At 54.7% G+C, this 14,646-nt stretch overlaps 1 protein-coding gene across 1 annotated transcript in view; it reads right to left on the reverse strand.

The window, feature by feature from the left end:
* The window catches only part of DSCAML1 (Down syndrome cell adhesion molecule like 1), a 352,668-nt gene that overhangs the window by 70,358 nt on the left and 267,664 nt on the right, over positions 1 to 14,646 (reverse strand). The window contains 4 exon segments of the mRNA XM_008569631.1: positions 1,679 to 1,855; positions 2,710 to 2,829; positions 3,241 to 3,519; positions 13,036 to 13,308. Coding sequence (XP_008567853.1) covers positions 1,679 to 1,855; positions 2,710 to 2,829; positions 3,241 to 3,519; positions 13,036 to 13,308 — 849 coding nt within the window.

Below are 14,646 nucleotides of genomic sequence, written 5' to 3' on the forward strand. Positions count from 1 at the left end.
ATCAGGGCAGCCTGATGTGAAGGGGTTGTCCTCCCACACAGCCCACATCCTGACCAGCTCCTCTGTCACCCTGCCCCTCATGTCCACGGAGGAGCCACATGCCAGCCACGCTCACTCAGTGGACTGCCCTGATTTAAAGAACGAGAGCAAAGACGGAAGACACAGAATCTGCTGCAGGGTCTGGGCTCCTCCCGCCTGCGACAGCGGAAAGATAGGGATCAAACACCAGGGATGGTTCCAGAGGTGCCTCCCCTCCCTCTCTCCTCACGGAGACAGAATTAGCCACGTCCTCCCTGGCTGAGGGATGTAGATTGATTGCCTGGTTTTATTAAGGACAAAGTGCTTTTTGATAGTGTGAGGAAAACGGCTCCCCAGGGCGGGGATTCCGCCCCGGAGCTCCCCGAGCATCGATCGCAGGGGCTTCCCTGTCTTGTGCTGAGCTGAAGGCTGGCTCTGGCGAGCAATACAGATGCTACGATTCTTAAAGGAGGGCGCTCCGGGGAGGCGCTGGGTCCGCACGCAGGGCGCGGCTGGCGGCGCCCTTCCTACCCCTGCCTCGGAGGGACTGCCGTTGTTAAGAATTACAACACGGGGGGCTGAATCGTTGAGGGCCAGTCACCACACTGGCTGCTTTACATATGTCATCGGACTTGCTCTTGACACAGAACACAGCAGGTAAGGCTATGACCCCCATTTTGTACAGCAGGAAAAGGAAGTACCATGAAGCCAAGAAAATTCATCAAGGTCACACAGTAATTAAGTCACCGCCCTCAGATTCACACTTGGCTGGGCCAGATGCTAAAACTCGGGCCTTTACTGCTGCCTTCCATCGCCCATCCATCTCCTAACACAGGGCTAGGAAGACACTGTGCTTCTGACACGATTCCCAGAGACCCATTATATAGACCCTTGAGTGTAAAGGGACAGGCTCACTCAGTGGCAATGTCTGTGTGTGACTTAAATTCTGAAACAGCAAATAAATGGTGTGCTTCCAAGGCCATTGAAGCCAGCCCTGGGCCTAGGGATTTAGAAGCCATCGACAGAGCACCAAGTTTTAATGAGTCATACTGTTCTCTTGGCTTTTCTAAAGCATCTTCCTTTCCATCATCAGCTCCTATGTTATTCACAACAAGTTTGTGAGGTGGGTGGACTGGGAATGACCCTCTAGCACAGATGAGGAAATTGGAGCACAGAGAAGTGAAATGACTTCCCAAGGTCACACAGCTCATCAGGTAAATATGGAATTGGAACCCAGATTTTCTGACCATAGGCCTTTCTCCTACATTGTGTATATGGTATCTTTCTTTCTAAGCCACAAACGGGTTGTAGACAAGCAGGTGTACACTAAATAGCAAAAATGAATTGTTTGGTATGAGTCTTCATGTTGAATACTCATCAGATCAAAGTCAACAAAATGCCACATGATATTTTGATTCAGCAGATCATGAGCTTATTGTGACTGGAGTGGGGTGAGTCGGGGCTGTTAAGGGTGAGGCCCTTGTTTTGTATGAGAGTGCTTTTGCATGCCCCATCCGAGGGTCCCAGCCCACCTCTGACCAGGAATACTTCCTGCTTCCCCTTCACAGAAGGAACGATGGAAACCAATGGGGTAGGCAGGGAGAGTGCAGAGATGGGCCTTGGCTGGGGAGCTGGGCGGGGCCCCGGGGGCAGGACTCACTCTTGACAGTGAGGAACATGGACTTGCTGATGTCGGTGCCCACGCCGTTGCTGGCCTGGCAGAGGTAGTAGCCGATGTCCTCTTCTAGGACGTGGCGGATCAGCAGCGAGCTGTTGGGCAGGATCTGGATGCGGCCAGTGAGGGGTACTGGGTGGTACTGCTGGGGGCTCCCGCTCCCTGGGAGGAGGTAGCGGTTAGCAAGGGGGTCTGTGCTAGGGAGCGAGCTGCGTGGGACTGGAGCGCCTCAGGAGGGGCCCCGATGCCTTCCTCTCGCTGCCATTTGTAGCAGAGCTACACCATCCCCAAAGTGCTGGGGCCCACACAGCTCCCACTGGGCCACAGGAAAGACCCTCGCAGAGGTCTGGCCCTGCCCCAGCTCTGAGGCAGGGATGGGGTTGGGGGCCTCAGCCCAATGCCCACCTTGGCACTGAGCTTGTTTGGGATGAATTCCTTGGAGAGGAAGAAAGAGTTGTCTTTGGGCCACTTGGCAACAGGCAAAGAGAAGACTGAGCCCTCAAATGGCAGTTGCCTCGTCTTAGGCAGCCAGGCCTGGGAAAGAAGGGGGCTTTGTGGCACCCCCTGCCCATTCCCGTAATGCCAGCCACAGACACAGTCGAGGATATGGGGCATAGTCACATACCAAATGTATCTTTGGGGTGAAGGTGGGCTCCCAGAAGGACCAAGATCCAAGAATAGGTTGACTTGTGAAAAGCAGGGGGATTTGAGGCTCTGGGACCCCACAGTGGGGTGGGGAGCACAAATGTACACTGAGTTCTAGGGCTGGGGGGAGGAGGGGGAAGTCAAGTCTGTGGGGACAAGAGGGAATTTGGAGTCAGCATTATGGCTGTCCCTGATCCACAGACCCCAGAGGGTGGCTGAGGGTGACCTCCAGATCAGGTGTAGCCTGGGAACCTCTAAAGCTCAGAACCTAGGACTCCCACCGAGAGCTAGGAGCTGTATGTAGAGAACAGGCCCAAGTCCCATTGGAGCATCCTCCCTTCTCCTTCCCTGCCCTTGGAGATTGGGCTTACCCTTGGCGTGCTTCCACATGACCTTGGGAGGGGGGTAGCCGTCCACAGAGCAGTTGAGCACACCGGCTTTGCCATAGATGCCGTCCTGGTTGTTGGGCTGCACCACAAATCGAGGGGGCACTGCAGAAAGAGGGAAGGTAGAGAGAAACAGAGGGTCTCAGTCTCTGATAGGTCTCCTAGGGTGTGTGTGGGGCACCTTGCATTCAATGTCAGTCCTCCCCGGACCATTAGAAAGTTGGGAGCTGGCAGTCTGAAGCCCAAGATGCTGAGACTTTTTGCTGAATGCTGGGTTGAGAGTTGGGAGTTCTGAGTTCCAACCCTGGCTTTGCCAATAACTGAGCAAGTAACAGGGACTCGGGTCCCTGTTTCCCGCCCTGGAAAATAAGAGGTTTGGGCCTCTTCATATTTTAAGGCCCTGCTGGAGCCAACCTTCCATGAGCCTGGGATTCAAACCTGAAATCTAGAGAGACTTGTAGTAGCAGACAGAGCCTGCCCACCCCGCAGTCCCCCGGCTGACCCATCCCCGCTCACCGCGCACGATGAGCTGGCGTTCCCTGCTCACGGTGGCTGCTGCATTGCTGGCGATGCACGTGTAGTTGCCATTGTGCTTGAGGGAGACACTAGAGATCTGCAGGGAGCTCATAAATTCCTTGCTCTCGATGGTCACGCCCGAGCCTGAGATGATCACCTGTCCATCCTTCCTCCAGGTGATGCGGATGGGCATGTCCCCCGAGGACACCACACAGGGGATGTAGAGCAGCTGGCCAATGGAGGCGGGTGGGAACTCAAAGGGCTGGATCAGAGGGGGCACTGGGAAGGCAAGGGGGACTGCTGTCAGGCCCCCATTCGCCCTAGCCTGGCCAGCCATGCTGCCTCACCTGGGGGCTCTGGGCTGCCCCCTACCCTGGGGTGGGTCTTGAATAGAACTCTCCTGGGACATTGGTGCCTTGATCTCCCACCCATGCAGAATCTCCTGGGAGTGCCTGGGTGCCCTGCCATTGTGCCTGGCTCCCGGCCCTCTGCCCACCCATACCTGGACCCACTGTCTCTGTTCAGGGTCTTGGCTGGCCTGCATTAACTCTGACTTTCAGATTTGCCCCAGAATTTTACTCTCCTCTGCCTGCTGACCCAGTGCTTAGCTTTTCCCTAACTTCCCCACTGCTGCTCAGCTCCCCTGTGTCCGCTTTCCCACCCCAGAGATGCCTCTCACAGCTCCTGGGGGCCTGGGGTTGGTAGAGATGAGGTGGCAGGAAAGGAAAGCCATGCTGCCCCCCATGCATGCCCCATAGCTGCTCATCTCAACCAGGGCGCCGTACTCTGATCTCCTCCCACAGAGGTCCCATTGCCCAACCCACCCTTCTCTGTTGTCATCAGGTGTGAGGACAATGGAAGCTCAAATCACTGTCAGTTGCTTTATACACATTATCTCACTGAGATCACCTACTAACAACGTGACATGAACTTAATTGTCCCCATTTTACAGAGGAGAGCACTGAGGTTCAGAGCAGAAAAGTAACTGCCCTTGGTTACCCTGCTCATAAGAGGTGACAGTGGGATGTGAGTGACTGGTCCCCTCTCCAAGTCCAAGCTCTTTTTGCTGTGCTGCTTGGTTGCCTCTGAGAAAGCCCCAAACACTCCCAGACCAGGGACCCTTTTGTCTTGTAAGTGAGCTCCCTTGGGTGGCCAGAAAGAGCAGAGAGGGAGCCCCATCATCTGCAAGGCACCCAGTTGGTTCGACTCATGTGGGCAGAGCACCGTCCACCCAGCCTCCCTCCCCTCTGCCGCCTCTCAGCCCTTGGGGGGCCTGTCTGGAGCTTCAGCAGCTGAGAGATGGATCCTTCTTTCTCGGCTCTGGCTAGAGCAGCAGCCATTATCTTTATGATAACTCAATTAGGCTGCAGCAACTTCCCCAGCAAGTGGGGGAGAAGAGAGTGAAGAAGACAGACAATTAGCTTAACAAGGATGAGCACCCAATAGATGAAATCTTTCTGCAGTCAAATAATTAAATTACAAGGCTGTCCACAGTCCTCTGGCCCCTCCCAGGCACCAGCCCACGGTCTCTGGAAGTATGCCACTCTCTACCCCACGCCCACCCGGAGTGGCCACAGTGAGGGAAAGGATGGATGGCATCGTATGCATGCCCGAGGCCCTCCCTGTGCCCAAAGACTTTCAGGGCTCAGTAGGGAGCTGCCTGTGGGCAGTGGCCAGGTGTGGGCACAGGAAAGCCAGTTACAGACTTTTGGGTCCCTGTAGAGTTCTTGACCAAGAGCTCTAGATCCAGAGGAAGTGACATTTAGGAGGGATGTTGCCTCCACGACCCTCAGCAGGGGCCACAACTGACCCTCCTAATGTCATCTCTCACCTTACCCTTGACTTCACCCTGGGTCTCTGTCAGCATGGCGTGACTGCCCGTCACACCACTCCTTAGCCCTGCCTGAGTGAGTACAGCTGGCATCTGTCCCTATCTCCCACTGTGTGTGCCCCTTGCCCACTGACTAGCTTTGACCCATCTTAGTCTAGATCCACCTGGGTCCTAAATCCCAGCCAGATTTTCTGGGGGCTCTGCTCCTTGTCTGGGTCTCCTCGTCCCAGTCTCTGGCTGCCTCTATTCCCTGGCCTGGGCATTGCCCTCAGTATTCTGAGTAGTTCGTTGGGCCCTGGACATCTCCAGATAGATTTCTGTGGAACCCTGGATCCAGCAATGGCTCAATGCCCATTATGGTGACTTTCTAGAGATTCCTTTTGTTGGGCCTCTGCTGATCGTCTCCTAGTTTCTTCTTCCTTCCTTTCCCTTCCCTCACCTTCTCTCTCTCCCCCTCCCTTCACCTTCCTGCCTTTCTTTTTTTCTGCCTAGTTCAGATCCAGGCCTCCAGGCCTCCTTGAATTTTTGACACAATTGTTGTGGATACCCAGATGTGCCACCCAGTTTGTATCCTTAGGCCTAGAAGAACCACTTCAGGCCCAGTTCCCCTCCCCACAAAGACCCAAAGCTACAGTCCAGCAGGCCTCCTGGGAAACTCCTCTTTTCAGACCCTGCTCAAATGCCCCCTCTTCTGTGAAGCCCACCTTCCTCCCACATACCCCTGCAGCCCTCTGTCCACACCGTAATTATGGCACTTATCACATGGCAGGGGAGTAGCCGGGGGTCTGGGAGCTAGGACTTATTTAACTTGGTCTTATTTACCTGGCAAATTGTAGGTGCCCCATAAATGCTTGTTGGGTGAGTAAATAAATGAATGAATGTAAGTCCGAGTTTCACTGCCTGGGTGACCTCAGAAGTTCACCTGTGGTGGGCAGGGCATGGGGTGAGCACATGATGGGGGTTCATGCAAAACAAGAGGGGTGCTCTACGCTGCTCCTCAGGGTGCTGTATTGGTGCTATGGAATTCTGGAGCCTGGAGCTTCACTCTTGGTCTTCCCGAGGGTCCAGGCCCTTGCTATCATAGCCCCAAACTGGCTCTTGTGATTTAAGAGCCCGTGGACACTTGAACATGAGCAAGGGAAGAGTGGCATTAGTGACGAGGGGCTGGGGAGCAGGACCTGTGCACACAGCAAAGCGGTGCGAGGTTCTGCGGAGGGTGGGGAAGGCTAAGAGTCTGTGGAGTCTGGAGGGCCATGCCTGGGGACAGACAGCCAGAGCATTCCATTTCCACGGAGGACAGAGCAAGTGGATAGAGACTGAGAGAAATCAGGCGGGAAGATTTAGCTCCAGCAAGGGGAAGACTGCCTCTCTCAGTAAGAAGGGTTTTAGATAATGGAACAAGTTACTAAAGCAGGTTAATTCATTAATTAACTAATTCATCTAATATTTATGAAATGCCTGCTCTGTGAAGGCATTGCACTCCATGTGGGCTGGGGAGAGGAGAAACGTGTTTAACTACAGACACAGCCTCCGGGAGCTCAGGATTTACTAGGGAAGGTAGATACTTCCCTCAGTGATCGCTGGACAAGCACCACCTGGATGTGCAGATGCCGAACTCAGAGCAGAGGGAGATGTCATCGAGGTGGGTGGCTGCAGCTTCATGAAGGAGGTGGCATTTGAACCGAGAGTTAAAGGACACACATGCTTTCAAAAACATATGAGGTGAGGGAAAGGGAAGAGGCTGAGCCACAGGGCAGAGGCCAGCTAGGGGCTGTCACTCCCTGCCCATCTTCAGGAATAACACTGATGGCTATTTGAGAGGCCACAGAAGAAGAGTAGCCAACATCTATCCTAGGGGCTTAGACATTCAGCTGGGCTGGCCCAGTGCTCCCTAGAGTACTGTTGTCCTGTGGGAGGCAGATGACCAGACACTTACCAGAGGTCCGAGGCAGGCTCCACACTCCCCTCCAGGGCCCCCAACCCGCTGCAGGCTGACGGGCAGGTGAGATGCTGTGGCCAATGAGCAGCCCCTTAGGAACTCTCTGGTGGAAGTGCCAGGGGCTAGGGCTGCTCACAGAATTCCACAGCTCCAGGCTAGCACTCTGACACCCATACATGCAGGCACATGGGACGGCCTGCAGGGAGAAGAATGCCTAGGGATCCTGACTCCTCCAGGGCCTTGCTGAATATGAGGAGCACTACTAGCAGGAGGTACCAAAGCAGGGTGTGGGGACCCTTCCACATGCTGCCCACATGTGGAGCTGCTTTCTGGCCTGTGAGTCAGCAGCACCTTCCCCAGTGCTCAGGGGACAGATACAGGCTAGTTTAATGTGTGTACTTCTGACCCGGTGATGATGGGACCCTCTTCAGCACTCCTGCCCGAGTCCCCTCACTTCCCCAGCAGACAGCCTGCATGTAGGGAGCATGAACGCCACACAAACAGGGACTGCTCTCCAGAAGACTTGCTCTGGCTCCAGTCGTCTTTAGTGAGGTGCTGCCATGGTGCAGAGACCAGAGGCTGGAACGGCCAAGAACATACTGTGGTCGTAGCAGTCCATGCAGTATCCAGCCACCATAAAGCCTTTATGGCCACAAGTTTGGGAGTGTTGCACACAGGAAGGTGTACTGACCACCGGTCCAGCCCATAAATGCTTTATGGTATCCCTCATCCTCTCCGAGACCGAGCCTTTTATTTACTGCACCTGCTAGCAGAGTGTGCACTGTGGGAAGATTGGGCCTCTCTGCCCATGCAGCATGGAGATGTGAAAGAGCCATGCCTGGGGGCCAGGACACCTGGGTTCCAGACTCTGCTATCCACTCAAGTCGCCTCCTCACCATCACCCTACCTCTGCCTCTGCGCCTCAGTTTCTTCGTCTGCAAAATGGAGAGGTTGGACCAACTCATTTCTAAAACTCGACACTAATTTTCCAGTTCTAACAAATCCCATATTTTAGGAATAATAACAACCTACTTCAATTTTTTACACAACCATCTCTTCTCAGGAAGGCCTTCCCTGACCACCTTATTTAAAATTTCAAACCCCGCCCCCTGCCCTTGGTACTCTCATCCCCACTCCCCATTTGATGCGAAACATCTTTTATGCACTTGCGTGGTCCGTTTCCCTACTGACATGCAAGCTCCCTCCCTGGTGGCAGGGATTTTTGTCTGTTTTGAGCATAGCTGTATTCATAGGACCTGGAATAGCACCTGGAAAGCGCGGGTGCACACGAAGTGTCATTGAGCGAATACGTGGATGCTATTAATGCTTTGTCATTGCTGTCATCATTATCAGCACCATCACCGTCACCATGACCCTGTCCCAAAAGGAGGCTGCTTGCCCCTGTGTTCCTGGCTCCCCTGGCTGAGGAGGTTGTTGGCAGCAGCTCCCTTGGTGTCCCTCCCTCCAATGCAATTAAGCAATCTCCCCTATGATGTCTGGGGTGCCCCCTTCCTGTAGCTTCCAGTAGGATTTCTTCCAATCCCCCACCTCTGCCAACAGCAGGCATTTAGCCAGGCGGCTGGCTCTTCCTTAAGCCCTATCATCATAGAAGCCCCCAACCTATTCATTAGGGTGGCAGAGGCTCCTAGAGCGGGGATTGGTGGGAGCAACAGCTCTGCACTGAGCGGCGTGGGAAGACTGAGTGTGGTAGGGAGTATGGGCATTGGGGAGGGAGGGTGTTGGTGTGGGGCTGGGTGTGTGCCCTCTTCTGCTTGCTCTCCATGGGGACCTGGCACTAACTCCATGGGCAGAAAGCACCTTATACCCTTGTTTTGGCTCCAGAGGCCCTCAGAGGCTCAGATGTAGGGATGGAGATGTTTCCTCACTGAGCCAACACCAAGGGGCCCCAGCTGCAGCCCTGCCTTCCTAATTAATTAAACATTCAGCCTGCGTGCCCAGAGATGCTTTTATGCTACATTATTTTTCAGCTACAGGGGGCCCTAAAGTCACCAAATCTAGGTTGGGTCTGTGTGCCCTTTTCTTAGCATCCTGCCAAGGATCTCTCCAGATGTCCAGAGACAAGCACCCGCCTCCCCCACAGCCTGGCTCTCCCCGGCCGGTCAGTGTTACATGTGCCAACGCCCAGGAAGCCCTCAAAGCATCCTCCACCCTCTGTTCCCTCTGCCCCTCCCACCTCACTGGACCACTGCAGGCTCACTGGGGCAATATTTCATATGGCCCCACCTGCAGCGACCTTTTGTGACTCAGGAATATTGCCTTATAGGAGGGCACCAACAGAGGAAACATTTGTGTACATGCAACTGTTAGCATACACGCATATATGTGTGTGAGCTCTGATGTGAACAGACTAATGTATTAATTTGCTGCATGTACATGCATATAATATGTACCAATCTGGACATGCAGGTATGCCTCACACACAGGTCTCTGCGCATGCGTGTGCACACATGTGCATGCATGTCAGATGTGTTCTGTTCTTCTCAGCTCAGTGTTTGAAAAATTCATTAGAAGACAAGCAGTCCCAGAAGGAACGGAGTCAGCAGTTGTTTTTCCAGCTCATGGAGTAGCATGGGTTATTGCCCTACCCTGCCCATGAAGCCTTGGCTCCACAGAGGTGGGAGTATGGTGGGGAGGACTTCCAATTTTATCTCAAGCTACCAGTGCCCCGCCCTGCCCCCACCTTGCCCTTTTCTGTGCTCTCTGCTCTGATCTTTGGTGGGATGCACTTTCCAGCTGGGCAGTAGCTGTGGGGTCTGGAGAGCTGCCCCTGCGCCCATCCCTTCCTCCCCCCGGAGTCAGGGCCCCTTGACATGCCCAGGGGCAGCTCCTCCATCCCCCTCCTTGGGTAGCTCTTGGAACACCGCATCAGCTAATCAAGCAGCGTGATCATAATCAGCTCTGATGGGTTCTTCTGCAAAAATGCATTCTAATGAGGTGGGGAGAGGGAGTCGGGGAAAGAACAGGGAGGAGGGGCCTGAGCTTTTGGAGTGATGGGGGCACAGGGTCCCAGAGCCTTCCACACAAATGCTACTTCTTGGTCTAGAGAGAAAGCAGGTGACTATACCCACTCTGGGGCTGGATTTCTGGGATTTTTCAGACCCCGAGGGTGGGGAAAGGGGAAGGTGCACACATGAGCCTGTACAGCGTACACACACACACACACACACACACACACACACACACACACACGTTCTCTCTCTCTCTCTCTCCCGCTTCCCTTTCCATGGGCTGGGGGGACACTGGCGCTCAGTGCCACCACAACGGGCCCCGCGAGCTGCTGAGACGGAATGCATCAGATTCAATTCATTAGGACTGAACACTCCCTGAATGGGGCTGAATAATTGATGAGCAGAACAGCTTTCAGGATGTTCTGAGTACTCTGAGGCCTGCTGGAGCTCTGTTATTTTATTTTTTTAAAGCCAACAAACCCGGCCAAATGCTTGCTGGCAAGGACAGGCGCAGGGAGTGGAGCAAAGGTTAGATGTTTTAATATGTGATGTTTACACTGTAAACTCTCGGTCCACTGCTCATAATGGAAATGGATACAGGTGGCTATGATGCCGGGCAGGGGTGGGCAGGCTGCGCCGTGTTCCAGTGCCACCAGGTTGATTTGCCCAGGATGCCCAGGAGACATGGCCTAGGGGTTGTGAGGCTCCTGCTGGCACAGCAAGGCTCCTGGGCTGGGTAGAGGCATTAGGCTGAGAAGGTGGCCAGATGCCCCTCAGCCTGGGGTGCCACAGCAGGGAAGCAGGGAGGGAGAGCTCTTAGGGTCTGCTCTCTCTTCCACAGGCCTGCGATGGACACAGAGTCCCCCAGTTCTCCAGGCTCAAAGCAAGGCTTCCCACACGTCATTCCAGCCCAGCCTAATGTCTCAGGTTCAGGTCAACAACACACACCGTCTGGCACTGTGGCAGGCGGTGGGTACATGGGCTGCAGGGGACACAGCCCCTGTGTACCCATGAGGGTGAGTGCAGGAAACAAGGAGTACAGGGGAGAAGTACTGACCCAGCCCTTGCCTCTACTGTTCAGCTTTTCCAGCTGTCCACCAGGTCTTTCCAGGTGGAGGTGCCATCGCCATCATAGGCTTGAAGAGCCAGGACCAGATGCAGCATTTGTTCCCCCAAACTCTTCCTCCTCCCAGACTTCCCTCTTTCTGCCGACAGTGCTTCCATTTGATCTTGCTTCCAGTCTTGCAGCAAAGAAGAAACCAGGAGTCTGGGGCCCACGGGGGGCTTCCCCCTGAGTCGGGCTGGGCCCCCCTTCTCTTCTTCTTCCCTTCCCATGGACCTGGGGCCCAGGCTAGCTTTCCTCTCCTGGTTACTCTTGTTCTTCCCTCTCTTCCCTTGGGATATGGAGGTGGGTCCCCAGCTGCCCCTCCCCACTGCCCTGGGGTGACACAATGCATAGGAGAGCTAAGCCCCCAGGTGACAGGGGCTCTCTGAGCTCTTGAGGATTCTGTCTCTTCCCTCTCCCTCTCAGGTGGTCCCGGAAGCTCTCTTTTTTATTCCTGAGGTGGAGCACGGGGCAAATTGTCCTCCCCACAGCCTGCCTTTCCTTGGCTCTGGGCCACGCTGGGTCAGAACCCAGGTTCTAGAGTTATTCAGAGCTGGGAACAATTCGGACTCCAGATGACAATTTGCGTAAGTTTTCTGTGCTTCAGCTTCCTGCCCTGGAAATTGGGGATGAAGTGGTACCTGTGTTAGGTAAGTGCACAGCTGTGGGGTTAAACACAACAGCACAGGTAACACATCGAGCACAGTGACTGGCGTGTACTGGGCCCTCCACACTGTACCTGTCGCGTCAGTACAATGATTACAGCTGGTGCTAGAGCCTAGGAAGGTGGCTGGAGACCCACAGCCCTCCCTTCCTCCCATGCAGAGCCCCAGGCTGCAGAGGACAGCTCGTCTGCTTATCTTCCCGATGCCTGAGCCCACCCTGGCTCTCCAGAAAGAGACATAAGCCCCTTACCCTTCACGGCCATCACTGACTCAGTGACTGCCCACCCCAGCTGCCTGGCTTCCACTGACCTCTCTTTAATCGGGCCTGGCAGGATCCACCTTCCCATCCTGCCCCCAGAGCAACCAGGCCAACCTCCTCTCATGTACTGTCCAGTCTCCAAGCCTGTCAGTTCCAAAGAATGTATTTGGGGGCTTCACACACCTCCATAGCCCCGGAGCCAAGGGGACGTAGTGGACGACTCACATTTCACTCTGCTTGCTTGTTCGTGTTCATTCAATCATTTCAGCCACACACTTAGCCAATGGCTACCATATACAGATGTTCCTTGACTTGTGATGGGGTTACATCTTCATAAACCCATCGTAGGTCGAAAATGCATCGAATACCCCAATAAACCCATTGTAAAGTCAATAAGTCATAAGTAGAACCACGGTAAGTTGGGAACCATCTGCGTCCGGCACTGCACTATGTGCCCCTGCGTGAAACCCAGAGGGAGGAGGTCTTTAAGCAGCAGGCAGTGCTTTCCAGCCCTCAAGCAGCACCTGCAGATGGAAGGTCCTTCCCAATCCCGCAAAAGCAGCCTGGGCCAGCCAATCTGTGTCCCAGGAGGGGGCCAGGGCACCCAGCACGTGCTCTCTCCACCCTGGACTCCTGTTGCTGGTCTCTGTTGGGGCCCTGCTGAGTTCTTAGTGGCTCCACCCTGACATCAGGGTCCCAATGTAGCCCACCATCTCTGGCCTGGGCCTCTCACCCCCAAGGTGACCTGCCTCTGCACTGTCTGTAAATGACCCTCCTGCCCCTGGAGTCAGTGCTGCCTTGTCCTGCAGCGTATGGAGGACCTGCATATAGAGGTACTCACAGCTTTCTAGGGTCCACCTACAGTCTTCCACCCTTCCCCCTTTCTTCCAAACACCAGGCCGCAGTCTCTTTTCCTGGGCCTCCCACTTATTCAGGACTACCTGCTGACTGAGCAGCTGGCTGGACAGGGGCCTGGGCATCCCAGGTGACCAGGCAGGCAGGGCTCGGTCTGGGCAGGAAGGCCTACCTTTGACGGCCACATGGACGGTCTGGCTGATGGAGAGCTGGGGCTGGATGAGGACACTGCACAGGTACTCCCCTTCGTCCATGCCCTTCTGCACATCTGTCAGCTTGAGGGTCCCGTTCTCGAACACCACCTGCCGGTGGTTGTCTGGCAGCAGCAGGGCATCCTTGTACCACTTGATGGAGTAGTAGGGGTAGCCGATGACCCTGCAGTTGATGAGGGTGTCCCGCCCGGCGACTGCTGTGATGTTCCTCATCGCCCGGATGCTGGGGGGGCCTGGGCAGGAGTCAAGAGGGACGAGGAGGAGAGGAGGGGCAAGTGGTGCCATCAGCCAAGGCCATTGAGCACTGCCTGAGATGCTCTTCTTGAAAAGCTGCTTGGCCCCTGAGACTTTCAGGGGAAGAGAATTTGGTGGGGATAAAGGGAGGCCTTTTTAGAAGGTTAAAGGCAGAGTCTGGAATTGGGGGGCACCCATGGTCTCTCCAGGACTCACTGCTACTAGCTTTAAATATTTGCAAACAGACACAGTCCATATGTGCCTGGGGCAAGAATCCAATAAGCAACTGCAGCCCCACCAAGAAGCGGTTGGGATTTGGGAGAGAAAGTCTTCATTGATGAGAAGATTAAGATTTGGGGGTTAAAATGGAAATGTGGAGATTTTGTTATTTCCATTCTACTTGATTGTACTGATCTCATACCCAAAAGGATCTTGTACGTGGTAACTATTTAAAGGACAACAGGGAGGTCTTCACGGGATGAGCTGATGGTTTTCTTTCAACAGATAAATACGTATTGAGGACTCCTGAGAAGAGGCTATAAAACGGGGGCTCTAATCACACTGGCTGAGGGGGAGGGAGTGTCCTTAGCTGGGTTAGCTGAGCAGATGGCAATGTGGGGGATGTAAAGGAGGCTCAGCGGCCACCACGCAGAGACAGTGCTGGAGAGGGCACAAGGAACTCTCTGGGCTTCAGGTGCCCATCCAGAACATGAAGGGCCAGACTAGGGAATCTCCCAGGGCCCTGCAACTCTGTCTCCCTTCCAAGTCAGAGCAGAGGGCAAGAGAGTGGCCAGATGGGAGGTCCACATTTCTCCTGTGAGATCGGAGACCTGGCACAGTGAATTTATCATGGACCTCCACCTCTGCTCCCCTTCCCTGCCCCCATGGCAACAGCTAGCACCCCTGGATCAGTGCCCCTCCTTTCTCCACTAGCCTCTCCCTCCTCAGCCCTTGAGTCAGGGGTCACTGGCAGGGTCAGGTGAGGACCAGTCAGGGCTGCAAAGAACTTCAGAGGAGAATTGAGATCTGGGGACAATCACCTTGAGGCTTCCTTCCCCCACTCTTGGAGGCCGCCTGCCTTGGGTCATCCCACCCAGCCTCAGCCTCCTACTCATGGTGGCTTGAGCCTTTGCGTGAGAAGATGCTGTCCTGGCTCCTGGCTGCTTATGCCTCCTGGAGCTTGGGAGCTGGCTTGGTGGGAGGACACTGGGGCACAGCTTTGGTGGGCACCCATATTAAAGGTCAAGCCTGGCCCTGCTGCTCCTGCTCTGTCCTTGTCCTTGCAAGTCCCTGGCAGATGCTAGCAGATGCTTAGCATACCTGGGGCCCAGAGAGAT

The sequence above is a fragment of the Galeopterus variegatus genome, unplaced genomic scaffold (genome assembly GCF_000696425.1).
Source record: "Galeopterus variegatus unplaced genomic scaffold, G_variegatus-3.0.2 Scaffold521, whole genome shotgun sequence".
In the NCBI taxonomy this organism is placed as follows: Eukaryota; Metazoa; Chordata; class Mammalia; order Dermoptera; family Cynocephalidae; genus Galeopterus; species Galeopterus variegatus.